A 13341-nucleotide genomic window follows, 5' to 3' on the forward strand; every position below is an offset into this window, starting at 1 on the left:
TATCATGGAAATATTTATTTCTAAAATACAATTTAACATACTTTAAATTTATGACTGTTTTTTGACAACTTTACCATTTCAAGGTCAGAAAAAGAACATTAAAAACACAACAACAACAACATGAGCAACAACATTATGTACATGTGATATTTACAGGTGGTGTGAAAGTTGGACATGGCACTGGCTCCGCTGTTGTTCCGCTTGAGGTGCAACCAAATCCCACTCTAAAACGTGCTGAAGTAAACATGTCCTCACTTGGAGATTGTCCTTGATCCAAAAGAAAAATGTCGCTGATTTGTCTTTCTGCGTTTTGTCCATTGTTATTTTTGTTTCTCCAGGCTAGTAGTCCTGATGTGGGCTGTGCGTCAAACTGTGCCGTCGCAAGTCACAGTTGCGCCGAAACACCTTTCCGCAGCGGCCACAGCTGTAGGGCTTGATGTCTGTATGGGTGAGAAGGTGAGTTTTCAGGTTACTTCTTTGATTAAAGGTTCTTCCGCATGTGGGGCATTTGTGTGGAGATTCCTGTTTAGATTTAAAGCAAGCAAAGGATTATTGCCTTTAATTGGATAGAAGGTCTATCAGTTCAATCTTTCAATAATCTGATAAATCCACTGTCGTGTCAGATCTAATTTACTTGTTTGCATATTATTTTTTATTTTTATTGTATTATTTTCTGTGGATCTCTGACTCACATTTTTTTTTAAATTTAGTGATAGGTTTTGTGAGGCTTTCTTTTTCCACCCCCATGCATGCAGTAGACAGGTGAATTATGATCAGAGAGTATCACACGTTAAAGGTCGCGTTAAGATTCTGAGCTTACCTGCATGTGTAAGGTTTTATGGACGGCTAGAGTTCGAGACTGACAGAATCCCTTCCCACATTCTTGACATTTGAACGGTTTTTCCTTGGAGTGGATGTATCTGTAAAACAGAAATGACACTTAATCAATGTCCGCTCATGCACGAAGTTACTTGTAAATGTTACAGAGCCCACAGTCACAGAGCCGAAAATCTCCACTGTGCAAGTTATGAATGTCCAACTTAATGCTGAAAAGTGCTTTAGCGCCCTCGTGGAGAAGTTTTAGGGAACAGGCCTGCTTGCATTTTATAGCACAAATTAAGGAATATAATTTTAATGGCCGGTTCTGGAGAGGCTATTAACTTAAATCGAGATATCTGAGACTTAAAATCACAAATCATCATTGCTGCTGGAAATTGCTGACCCCCTCGTCCTAACCCAGTGCGCATAATATCCCATAAATCCGTCTTACCTGTGGTCTCTGAGATGGTCTTGTCTTCTGAAAGCCTTGTGGCAAATGTCACAAGTATAGGGCCTCTCATCTGTGTGGGTCCTCTCGTGGATTAAGAGGTTGTAGGACTTGGTAAAATGCCTGCCGCAGAACTTACAAATAAATTCCTTTTTAGTCTTGGATGGTAGCCTGCCCCTGGTGGGTTTTCTGTCCGGGGACAGCTTGCTCAGCTCGGAGATGGTTCCCCCTAGTCCCGATGCCAGCTTTGCCAGGTCCGCAGCTTTCGGTGGGTCCTCCTGCGTGGCAGCGAGGGCCAGGTTCGCGAAGTCAAATCTCGGCCTGTCCTTTTGCAGCGAGGGGATGCCGTGCGCGACGGTGGCTTGCTTTGGATGGAATAACTGCGCCGCGGCGGTGAAGGGCAAAGCTGGGAAGGGAATCCGTGGGTCGACCAGACCCTGGGCGGCTGCCGTGATCGTCGACCTCAGTCCCTGCATGTGTGGGTAGCCAAGAGTCCAGTGGTTCATGTGCATGGTTTGCACGGCGCTGAGGCCGTACAGTCCCTGCAGCTGGTCAGCGGGGAAAGTGTTGACGGCCTGCAGGAAGGAGTAGTTTGTGAGCTGCAGGGCTGGGTGCAGGGGGATCGGAGCGTGCAGGGCTTTGCTCCCCATCTCGGCTCAGACCTCTGCAGAAGACGCGGTGATAACCCTGAGAATGCAGAACACACCGAACAATAAGCGTTGTGTGTTAATCCCAAGAACTGGTTATTGTGTGGAAAGAAGAACAGAGAAAATGTGACGTCTCAGTTACCGGTTATGGTAGACTACTTAAATCCACCTGTTTAAAAAGATTTTATTTTTTGAAATTGTAACTTTTCATTATTGTATTAAACTGATATAAATATGTTTTTCGCAAAGGTGAATATACCCAGCCACCCCCTCTCCCCTTTAAACCTAATTTAGGCATATATATAATGAATTAGCTTAGTTTATTTTTTGCACCTGGTTCAACGCGAGGAAGCTGATGAATAAAACGCTCAGGTTAACGCGCAGAAGGATTGCCCTATATTAGCCTGTCCCGGCCTGCTTATAATATCTAAACCTCTGTTTTGCATAAGCGAAACCACTGAGGAAATGTAAAAACACAGTCGCCCCCCCCCCTCCTCCCCCACCCGACACGGAGATGCGCTTCAAATCAAAATTTAGGAAACAAATCAGTCACCGAAAGTATAATTAAATCAAGTGGGTGTAAAACAACTCATGTGGCATCGATTAACACTGCAAATTGCAATTTCAGATCACTCTGAATGAAGCACTAAATCTCACACGAGGTAATTAGAAAGCACAGCTTGGTGTGTGTTTTAAAGTTGCAGTTAGTATTTCGCAATAAAAAAACCAAACAAAACAAACGTAAGCAGCCCGGATTTGTACAAGTCTGAAATTTAGACAGAAGAGATGAAATATACTATTAATTGAAGGAGCAAAACATACACGCTTGTCTGTCTCTGATGGAAATGCATGTGCTTTTCATTTTTATTTTGGAAGAGTTAATTTTATAGGCACTTTTTTCCTTTTAAGGTTTTTAATGTAATATTTATCTATTTATTTATTTTTTCCATATGAAGTTTTTTTCCCCCCCCTTCCCCTGGGCAAGGCAACATGGCAGCAAATGACCCCTGTGCATTTAACCTACATTTCAAAAGAATAATGTTTCCCTTAAACAAAAGCAGAAGCGAGCTCCCTCCGCTGTTTAGGACAAATGAGGTGAGCTGACAGTATAAAAATTGGCTTGTGTCTGAGTTTGTGGGGATGACAAGTTATGTTTTCCCACACAGAAAAAAGAAGATCCACCGTAGAAGTTCAAGGCTCCAGATGGTGAACGCGGGACTGGCAATAGGCCAGTTGTGCTGACCTTTAGATATGATCAAGAAAAAGAAGAAAAGCGAGCTGTGTTTAGATAGTAAAATACATCATTTAGGTATCTACACTTTTTCTTTTGTGACAGATCAAGCCAAATCATATTTTAACACAATATGTCAGAAGTCAGCCTGTCCTGAAACTGCCTCGGAGATTAAGCCATTATCCACACTTGCAGACTGTGAGTCTTGCGCACACGGTAGTCAGGGTAGCTACCGGTCGCTTGTTTCGGTCAGGTCGTTGCCTTCAGCTCTTTCTGCCTCGCTTTCCCTCTCACCGATGGTGAGGGGTTAAATATAATTTCGCACAGGTGCAGCGTGAAACACCGCGAAGGCACTTGCTGTTCTTTGCCCAGGGAGTTCGTTCAGCTTGTTCTTGTTCTCACCTTTGGACTGCGCTTACACTTCGGGAGCAGCCAAGTGTCCGGTCTTGTTCTTCGAGTCCTTGTAAGGTTCATTTTTTTAAAGCTTTTCATGTGTTTATTTTTGGCAGAAGGCTTTACATTTCTATCAGTCGTGACAAGTCTTTACAAACGCGAAGATCACTGTTTGTTTTAGTAATGCTGCGCGCCGTGGACGGAGGCCAGCAATGTCAAAGCGTGAGTGAACTGTGACCTCAAGTTAGTTAGTAATATGACGAAACAACACTCCTCTCTAGAACACTTAAAAAAAAAAAAAGAAATGTTTGGTCATTAAAAGCTGATCACTTTCTAAGAGTCTTTGAGTCTTTGCTTTAAAGCCTAGACACTAAACTTTGTCTTTTCTTTTTTTTAAGATAACAACTTCTAATATGTTGGTTTGGTTCTCCTTCCTCAGACATAAATCCTACCCTGCCAAACAGAATCTTACCCCAATAAATAGCTGCCAAAGGTCCTGCGGTATGTCAGTAATCCACAGTAACTATAGAGGCGACGAGCTCCAATAAAGCGTCGCTAAAAGTTTTCCAAGATCCAAGTCCATGAAACTTTCATGTAGCCATGCAGCCAAGTCTGATGTCTCGGACTTTTGCAGAGATGTGACAAGTTGTGAAAAAATGTGGAAAGAGGCAAAGTTTGGAGGAGAGACAGCAGCAGCGTGTGAGTCCCGTCCGGAGCTGGGGCTGGAAGTGTGCGGTTCTTCACTTTTTAGTGCTCCAGGACTCGAGCGCTCAGCCCGCCCCCCGACACGCCTCCACCCCCCTCCTCTATCATTAACTCCAATGTTCCCCTCTGTTTATTTGTGTTTGGATAGCAACTAAGGCTCCAGACCATAGTAGAGGAGCGTGCTCAGTTCGACCTGCCTCCTCTGACACCTCTCATATACCATCCAGCCAAGGCTGATAGCTTCTTTTGGAGGCATGTTTGGAAGCACGGGAGGAAACCCTGAACGTTTCCCCCCACCTCACAGTTCCACGATTTTGAAAACGTGCTTTTGGATACTTGAGGAGCTTACAAGATTTTTTTTCCTCCTTCTTTTTGAAACCATAGATCCCATTTGCGAAATGGAGGGCATATGCAAGAACCACAACATTAAATGGTTTAATTCACTGTGGTAATAATAATAATAATAATAATAATAATAATAATGTTAAAAAATGAGAAAGGTTTTTGATAGAAAAAGAGGAGATAAAATAAAGAGAAAGAATTCGCATTCTCAAGACAGCTGATTTGTTTTTCTTATTTTTTGGTAACTTGCGTTAAAACACCTGTACAAGGGTGCTTATTACGGTTATTACACTGTTGCAAAAACACCACAGGAATTGTTGCCTGCCTTTTTAAAAACCTTTATATGCCCATTTCAACGCTGATCAGCCCAGGTGTCCCCCCATCCAGCACAACAAATAAACATCTAGCTATACTTAACAAATGGCATACGATAAAATGAAGGGAAAACTGTGCATGTGTGTGTTCAGATAAGCATTAAGCAGAGCTGGTTGTTTTAATTTAGTCTCATTCTTGCATCATTATTATTATTCAGACGGTTTTTTTTAATTGAATTTATGTGCAGTGACAGACTATATGAGATTAATCACACTGGCCTTTAATTACATTGAGGTTGGTTTCTGGCCGCAGATTATGATGCAAAGTAATGAAGACTTTTTTTGACAGCCTCAACCAGAAACTAAAGAGTGTACGCCTTTTGTGCTGCATAGAAAGAGACGTGACTTCAGGCACATGAGCAGATTGTACTTGAAGAAGTTCATATATAAAATAAAAAAAGTTTAAAATTTATTTTTTTAAATCGAGAGGCGTCTTAATAAAACTGTGATTGAGTTTGTTTTTAAATAAAATCATAAAGTCATCCTGACATACTTTTTTTTCTAATGAGATGCCCAAATCCATCAAAGGTACTCAATCTATCTATCTCTATATATACATATATTTCTGCGATCTCTCGAAGTGTTATTTTTCTCCTATATGCCTGATACATATGAGGTGTTGGTGTGCAGCAGGACTGACAGAGGTTTGGAGTTGGTTGCGGTCCTCCTTTGCTGTAGACACTTTGCAGAATGCAGGTCTGCAGCGCCGCCTATTGTAGCATAGCTACAACAGCAAACTCCCCTCTTTTCTCAAGCATTCGCGGCTCTGACAGAACACTGTCTCACAGAACAACTTTACATTTTCTGTTCACATCGCAGAGAAGCGCTTCACTGTGAATGGACCCGGTGTGCACAGGATGAGCTCGTAATTTAAAACGAACTGATATTCTTGAAGTGCACAGATCGGAATAAATTCTCTTTTTCTGTATATATATGTTTATATCAAAAGAAAGGCAGACTTTAAACCCACAAGAGGGAAAATAATTTCATTTGTGCAGTGCATTCTTTTAGATCTATTAATGTGCGCCTTTAATAACCACATAAGACAGAAAAACAGAACGAGAGATTTTATTCTGTTATAGTAGAGATAACAAGTAAAGTGCTTGTCTAAGACGTTAAGTCTATCCACGAGCTCATGTAGCCTAATTTTCGTTTTCTTAGAGCTGCAGAACATCGTCTGCACACAACATGCTTGTGGTTTTTCGTTCGGTTTCATATCACCCCAGCCTCCTATCTTCACTGTCAAAAACCCCAACAGCTACAGACAGAATAGAATACACACAGAACCATGCATTTTAACATTACAAATAATGGCATTTTCTCAACGTATCCAGTTCACCCTGGAAAATTGGAAAAATGAAAATTATGCTTTTTTTTTTTTGGTTCTTGAAAAAAAAAATCCGATTAAAATAAATAGTACTTTTTTTTCAAGTATATCTTGTGCTTGTGTAAGAGATATACATTCACTATTAATAAAATTGGAATTTGCCAGTATAATTTAAACAGTCTGAATTCATTAAAATCTCGTGAAATATACACACAAAAATTCTGCTAGGAGAATACCGACTTCCTGTGGGAGTTTTTTTGTGAGGTTAAAAGTTAAACTCTTCAGTGAGACAGTCGTCTTATTATCGGCAAAATTTACTGCTTCATGTATGAGACGGATTTGTTTTTTTGTGGTATTAAAAAAATGCTACACATAACTACTTCAAATCAATAATATCCAAAACTAACACGAATATTAATTCAGTTCCGGAGGTGAACATAATGTAGCTCAATATTTTCAATTCTTTTTGATTATCCTATGATTTCACCGCTATACTAATATGTCCTAAGTATAAATATTAAGTTTACTGCGTCGGAATTTTATCTCGCATGACAGGACATTTTGGCCTCTATTTTACAGTTTGGATTTTACAGTTGCACTAATCTATGCTATAGGATTACTGTAGTCTTTATAGTTCGGGTAATGTCAGAGCCAGAAAGTTAGTGTCTTGCCCTTTGGCCCTGCCCTAAGTCCCCTGCAGCCGCCATCATTCTCTGTGATAGACTCCCACAGAGTATCAGTGTTGCAGCTCAGTGCAGCTGCCAAGCCTGTAATGGCCGACACTCCTCTTCCAGTAACACTGAGTGACAGCAGAGAGGACTAACAGGAACCATGAAGCTCTCCCAAATTTAAAGGAACAGGTTTGGATACAGAAAGGAGTTTTGGACTTGTCAAACACAAGTGTGCACAGGAATGTATCTAGAAATGTAGAAGATAAATACATACAAATGCTATTGACGCCATGTGTGACATTTTTGGGTTTTGCAATATATTTCCAACCAAACTATTTGCTTACAATAATTGTGGCGTGCCAGTCATGTACATCACTTTTAAGATAAATGTAGTTTTTTCCCCTTTATTTTATAGAAATGGTGTTAAACCTTTTTATGCCTATCCTCTATAACAGAGTGACTAAAATGCTGTCATGGCCCACTCCTGCCATACAGCTCTTATTTTAGAGATTCACTGTCCCAGCTCTGGAGATGTGAGCGAGCTCTTGAGATAACACAAAATAGTTTCAACATGTCTGTATTTGACCTTTAATATCCTGTCAAATAGCGTCGCCTCACATTCACATGCTGCGTCTTACCTCTGCCGTACCCACATGTGGAGCCCTTGACTGAAAACGTGGAGCTGTTGGCCTGTTCTGGAGGCTGACTGGGCCTGTTTGTCTCTCCGTGTTGATGTGTCTCTGTGTATATTGGCAGACAGGATGTCAGGTCCATAGTATAAGAGCAGGGGGAGGTAAACCTGTCACTGTTACCTGCCTGCTGTGGTTTCAAACCCCCCACATCCCCACCTACACTCGCACTCATCCTGTCCCAGCAGCAGCTCTGAGTATGGGGTGTTTTTGATTCAAAGACCCCCCAAAGTCACATTTTCCTCCACATCACACCCTTTTACCTGAAATTGTACATTTCTAGAAAAACGGGGGGTTATGCTTCTCTTACCTCATGGGTTCTTGATTGTTGTTATTTGAGAACGAAATGGAATTTTACTAAGACTTTCTGTTTTATGTCAGCGTGTAATGAAGTTGGTACAGTGTATTGTAAATATATTTTCTTCTAGAAATAAAACTAAAAGATACACAAACTATTAAGTATATAATTCATAAGTACAAAGACATATCTGTTTTACAATAACATTGGTATGCTGTTATTAGTGTTTGGTGTTGTCTTTTACAGCATGGGCTTGGCCTTTTCTCTTTCTTTTCTTTTGTTTTAACACTTCCCTCTGTAGTGGCTGCCATGCTTTATAAACCTTCTTCTGAATTTCTGAAATTTAAAACAGGTCTTTTTCATGACATTTAAGAAAATTATCCACTCAACAAAGGTAAATACAGTTAGTGTGGACTTGTTAGAACAAGCTATCCATCTGAGCTATTGTGACTTTTTAGACACAAGATACTAATTTTAACTGTCTTTTGAAGTTTCCAGTTAACTAATATCACTGGAAGCTATTATGTGAGACCAAGTTCAGAAAGTTAGTTTAAATCTGACAGGATATACAGAGAATGGTGATTAAAAACCCATGTTTATCAAATGAAAATAAAAAATAAGTAGCAGCTAAAAAAAAAAGAAAATACTGTCCCAGACTGGTTGGAGAATCCGAGGAGAAAAACATCCTGCACACTGCAACGCATATTGTAGTGCAGCTGTGACAGCAGAAAGCTTTTGCTCCTGCTTTATTGTACAAGATTGCCCCCTGTTGGATTAACCTCAAAATACTGAAACATTTTATGATCTATCATCATAGGCCGTATGATTCAGTGACGAGTGCATGACTGTCACTTTTAGAACTGGGGGCTTAAATGTCATTTATGAAATCACCACTGGCCATGAAAAAATAATTATCTAAGTATCTAAGTATTTTTTTTTCTTTCCTTTTTTTTCATTTAGGGCACAGTCTGAAACCTCACTGAAAACATTATACTTGTTAAAAACTAGAGGAGGATCATATGCTGGCAGAGTCTCAGATATATATGTGTTGCATTCTTCTGGTCTCCGCGTGATGTTTTCTCCATCTGCTGTCCAGTGCCACTCTCTTCACTGGTCTCCTGCCATCTGTTTAACAGCACCTTTGCGTGACCAAATGCCTTTACTCCCTGCAATGTTATCCACGCTACCAGAGAGGCATAGAGAAGAAAACCGCCATGATATTGTGCTCCATCAACCAATAAAACCCACCAGTTAAAGCTGCTCAAGCCCAACACCAAATCCCATTTGTCAGCAAATAGCTTCCTCGGCTTGTCTGCTCCTCCGCTTGGCCGGGTGCTTCTGTGGAGCTCTCTGCCATGAAGATGACATTTTCAGTTATTTGTTGTCTGCTGTGATGGCAAGCAGGGAAGTGAGGAGGAGAGGGATCTGTATATGATCATAAATGTGCCTCAAAAATGTCTGATAGATCATCTGATCTTTGTCAACTCAACAGGTTTGACTGATAGCCCGGAAGCTTAAAAAACAGCACTATGTCAGTCTTTATATTTGTCAGTATTCATTAAAGGTCCATTTAACACTTAACTGAGACTTTTAACTGACTGTGAGCAAATTATAATGCCTGTATCTCTTTGGTACCTGTCTAGAAGCAGAAAAATTGAAGCACTAACTGACAGCCTAAGGATTAAATGATAGAAGGGCAGGAGGAGTGTTACAAAATGCTGGAATGGAAAGATTTCCACAGAAACATGGAAAAACTGGAGACTGAAATTAAGGAAACTAAGACAAAAATGATGATTTGTGCAAGCCACACCACTCCCCACCTCATCACAGCTGTGTTGGTATATGTGTGTAAAAAGCCAGCAGGAGAGCTGGTTTAGGTGAACATTACCCTGCAGGCTCTGGGCTCCGCTTCCTCCACCACTACAATATAGGCAGAGAGGGTCATATCAAACTGTCTCGAGCATATTCTCCCCGCTGCAAGGTCACTGCATTTTTGCATTGTTGTACACTCTCGTCATGAAAATGGTATTTTCTCATAGAACGTTCTGAAGCTCTTCATGGCTGAGCTGTGAAAGCCATGACCTTTTTGTTGCCGGGTGGGGATTTCTGGATTCAGCTGCTCTGCTGGTGTAAGGGCTGTGGTGCTTTAAAAAAAAAGAAAAAAAGAAAAGCTTGTTATGCCTTGTTGCCCTTCAACCATTGCATCATTGCTGCTTTACCACTTCTCTGACTGAACAGGGACTGATTGGCACCTCATCTTTCAGGCCTTTCTTGGTCAAAATCTGCCACAAATCAAAAATGTATTTAATGGAACAAAAGTTCATATTGGCGACGACGGTTAAAGCTTAATGAAACACAAAGGAAATGTGCGCTTCTCTTTGAAAAGAGCAAAATCTCAGCAAACAGCCCACAAACACAGCCATTCACACAACTTTATGCAACTTCTAACTTTGCTTTCAGTCTCCTTTCTGTCACGGTTTCTCTCACACGCTGATTTCCACTAAAACAAGCAACGCACATTCTACTGCTTTTTATTGAAGTTGTGTCTTTGTGGGCTCAAAGCACTGGCTCCTCTGATGTAACTATGCCTGCACTCCTTCTCTGCTGATCAGCTCCTGCTGGTGAGGTGATGGACAGTAAAACTCTCCCAGCACCTGTTTCCTGGCCGTGCTCAAGTGTTGTTAATAGGCTGATGAGAGACGTTAACAAAGTTACTGCAGCACGCTGGAAGGATAAATCAACACAGCGGTGCAGTGTCTCATCCAGTCTGTCAGAAGTGACATTTTTAAAAGGTCCCAGCGACCGCTCAGTCAGTCCTTTACCTGCGGTGAGATGGAAAGATGGAAATGGAGCAAAGATTGAGTGATTAAAGCACGGGGAGATTTAACAGAGCTTGGGTGGACAAAGAAAAGAGAGGTTTGATGGATAGGAAGATGAAGGAATGGAGGAATTGCAGAATGGAAGGGGCTGCAGATGTTTGAAGAAGCAGATGGAGAAATGGGCCAGTGAAAAGGGCCGAACTGAGGAATGGAGAAACGGAGGAATGGATTTAAAAAACTGTTGATCAAGACTACTAGTCGTGATTTTGGTGAAATCAAGCCTCCTCGAAAAAATCTCTGTGAAGTTGTTGGAAGAGGAATGAATAATGCAATAGACCAAGTCATTTTCCCACATCAACAGCAACAACAATAACATTCATCCTGTGTGATTTCATATAATTTCTTTATTCCCTTGCCTTTCTCTCCCTTTGTGATGTGCCAGACTTATGTGCATTACAAAGAGAGTCAGGAAATGGCTTTCCACTTAAAAAAAAAAAAGAAAAAGAAAAGAATGAGAGCAGATCTTGACACTGTTACAAAAAGGACCTTTGGCTGTGAAGTACCTTTGGGACAGAGGCACTTCTCTCAGATTTTCATATGAGCATAAGACTATCTAATTAAATGTACCCACAAGGAGCAATATTTCTTCAGCGTGTTATCATTTTTCTGCCAGGGACTCACCAAGACATTACTATCATAAAAGATAGAAAAGGGGAATTGTTTTTCTTTGACTAAAAATATCCTTTCTGGCTGGAGTCCAGCCTTGTTGCTTCTCCCCCTGTGATTTCCCGCCTACTCTTTGAACTAAAATAACATCTTTTTTTTTTTTTGAATGGACTCTTGTGTTATTGATGGATTTCTGCTCCTCTGTGGTTTGCATTAATAGCTCGGATGCCTGTATGGTTGCATTTAGCGTGAGGACCCACACACGCATACGCACAAGCACACAAAAACGCTCTCAGGCATTATTACGTCGGCGCACACTCGTACGAACTCGCACACGTACACACACGCTAAGTAAATGTTAATATACACAGGTGCAGTCTTTAGGGAGGTTGCTTTTGCTCTCTCATCAGTCACTCGTAATCACTTCCCTTCCAGCCCAGTAAATCACCGTCTTTTACTGATGCATTTATAGGATGCATGTTCACAACTTGTAGCCAGGGAAAAGTTTGACCACCACTAGGAATACATTATAAGCTTCTGCATCCATACAGTCACACAGTCACCACAGTCATGCAGTCAACTCACAGACAGGAAATATTGTTTTATAAATGTCCACTTAGTTTCTGAAATGTATTTGTGCTTTTAATAGGGTTTTAAGCTGTTTACGACATATGGGTGAGAGTGGAGTTATTGGTCAGGTGGGGGTGTGGGGGGTTGGGAGGGGGGCTCCTGGGCGGCTGTGGATATTGGCAGGTTGCACGACTCCACCAAACTAGTCCTGGGGAGGTCCCAATGACCTGTTTTATACCAACACTGGTGCTTTGTCGTAAAACCAGGGGGAAGTCGAGTCACAACTTGAGTATTTGTTTGAAGTTGATGGAAAAAGTCCTCCTGTGGCAAGATCGAGTGAGTGTTGTGTGCTGCTGTGTCTGATGGGAGTGGAAATGCGCAGAAAAACCAGCAACTGTGTCCTTACATAGACTTTTGAGCGGTGCCCAGGTTCTGGTAAAATACTCCCAATACCACAGAGGAAAGAGAACTACATTCCCCTCTTACTCTTTTGGATGGAAACAGGTTCTTGTCGCCGGCGTTTGAATGTTGTAATTGGACGTTGAGGGGCTTGCAGAGAGAGGTGTGAGCTCACGTTAAAACTGCTCAAAAATCACAGATTTCTCACATAAGTGGAGGTTCGCATTCAGACTTTAGCAAATGCTCAGCCGTGCCATGCTTGTTGCTGCACCGTCCTGAATGAGACAGGTGAAGAAAACTGTCTGTATGTTTTCACAGATTTAATATTTGCTAAAAGCCTTGAATTTCACCTGTCACTGTAAAACAAAAAAATGTGTCTTTGCATACGCACGGGGTGTCAGTATGATGGATGGTGTAAGTGTGTTCCAGGATTATGTTTTATGAAAGTTAAAGGGCCCTGGGGTTGGTCTGTGAAGAACATAATCTCAGTCAAATTGCTCAGCTGGATGAACCGAGGCTTTATTATTAAACACCTACGAGAGGGCCTAGAGCTGGTGGAGGACCCTGAATATCCAGCTTAACGCTCTGGACGCTCTCATCACACGCCCTTGCCGTTTAGGCATGAAATTGAAACGCTTCTCAAGAATTCATTTACTACTAAGAATGAAACAGGAACGGCATTAATAGGCATTGATACATTCGAAAGTGCACTTTTTGACACCCTTTAAATATTCTGTCATTTTGTTCCTTGGAGCTATGGTTTCTTATCTTTTTCTTTTTTTCCCTCTTGCTTTTCATAAAGTGAGTTTTATCTTTGAAGAGAGAGTATTAAAAATAGTAATACTTTTGGCAATAAGTTTCAGATTTGATGGCACAAGTGAGAAATGGCTATAAATGATGTGGTATTGATTTCACATGTGGTGTAGCACTACCAGCAGAAAAA

At 41.2% G+C, this 13341-nt stretch overlaps 1 protein-coding gene across 2 annotated transcripts; it reads right to left on the minus strand.

The window, feature by feature from the left end:
• osr2 (odd-skipped related transciption factor 2) lies at nt 1-4253 on the minus strand. 2 transcript variants are annotated; one of them, XM_086310387.1, is made up of 4 exons: nt 4011-4253; nt 1271-1954; nt 821-920; nt 1-440 (listed from the first exon to the last, which is right to left on the minus strand). In XM_086310387.1, exons 2-4 carry the CDS (start codon nt 1915-1917, stop codon nt 366-368), a joined length of 822 nt encoding a protein of 273 aa, XP_086166513.1. In that variant the 5' UTR covers nt 1918-1954; nt 4011-4253; the 3' UTR covers nt 1-365. The 2 variants fall into 2 exon arrangements, with proteins under 2 accessions (XP_086166513.1, XP_086166512.1); XM_086310386.1 differs by having other exon boundaries at nt 1-522.
• Nucleotides 4254-13341: the final 9088 nt, after the last annotated feature.

This window comes from Aulonocara sp. 'chitande type north' Nkhata Bay, linkage group LG11 (assembly GCF_057382095.1).
Source record: "Aulonocara sp. 'chitande type north' Nkhata Bay isolate Kocher_YH1m ecotype deep benthic linkage group LG11, A_spYH_male_GT1.1, whole genome shotgun sequence".
Lineage (NCBI taxonomy): Eukaryota > Metazoa > Chordata > Actinopteri > Cichliformes > Cichlidae > Aulonocara > Aulonocara sp. 'chitande type north' Nkhata Bay.

What these genes read in the sequence shown, in the direction of transcription:
- osr2 (XM_086310386.1), bottom strand. Translation starts at nt 1,917, where the DNA reads ATGGGGAGCAAAGCCCTGCACGCTCCGATCCCCCTGCACCCAGCCCTG. An exon ending in GACCATCTCAGAGACCACAG is followed by an intron (nt 921 to 1,270) that starts GTAAGACGGATT and finishes TCTGTTTTACAG; the next exon opens with ATACATCCACTCCAAGGAAA. An exon ending in ATAAAACCTTACACATGCAG is followed by an intron (nt 523 to 820) that starts GTAAGCTCAGAA and finishes AAATCTAAACAG; the next exon opens with GAATCTCCACACAAATGCCC.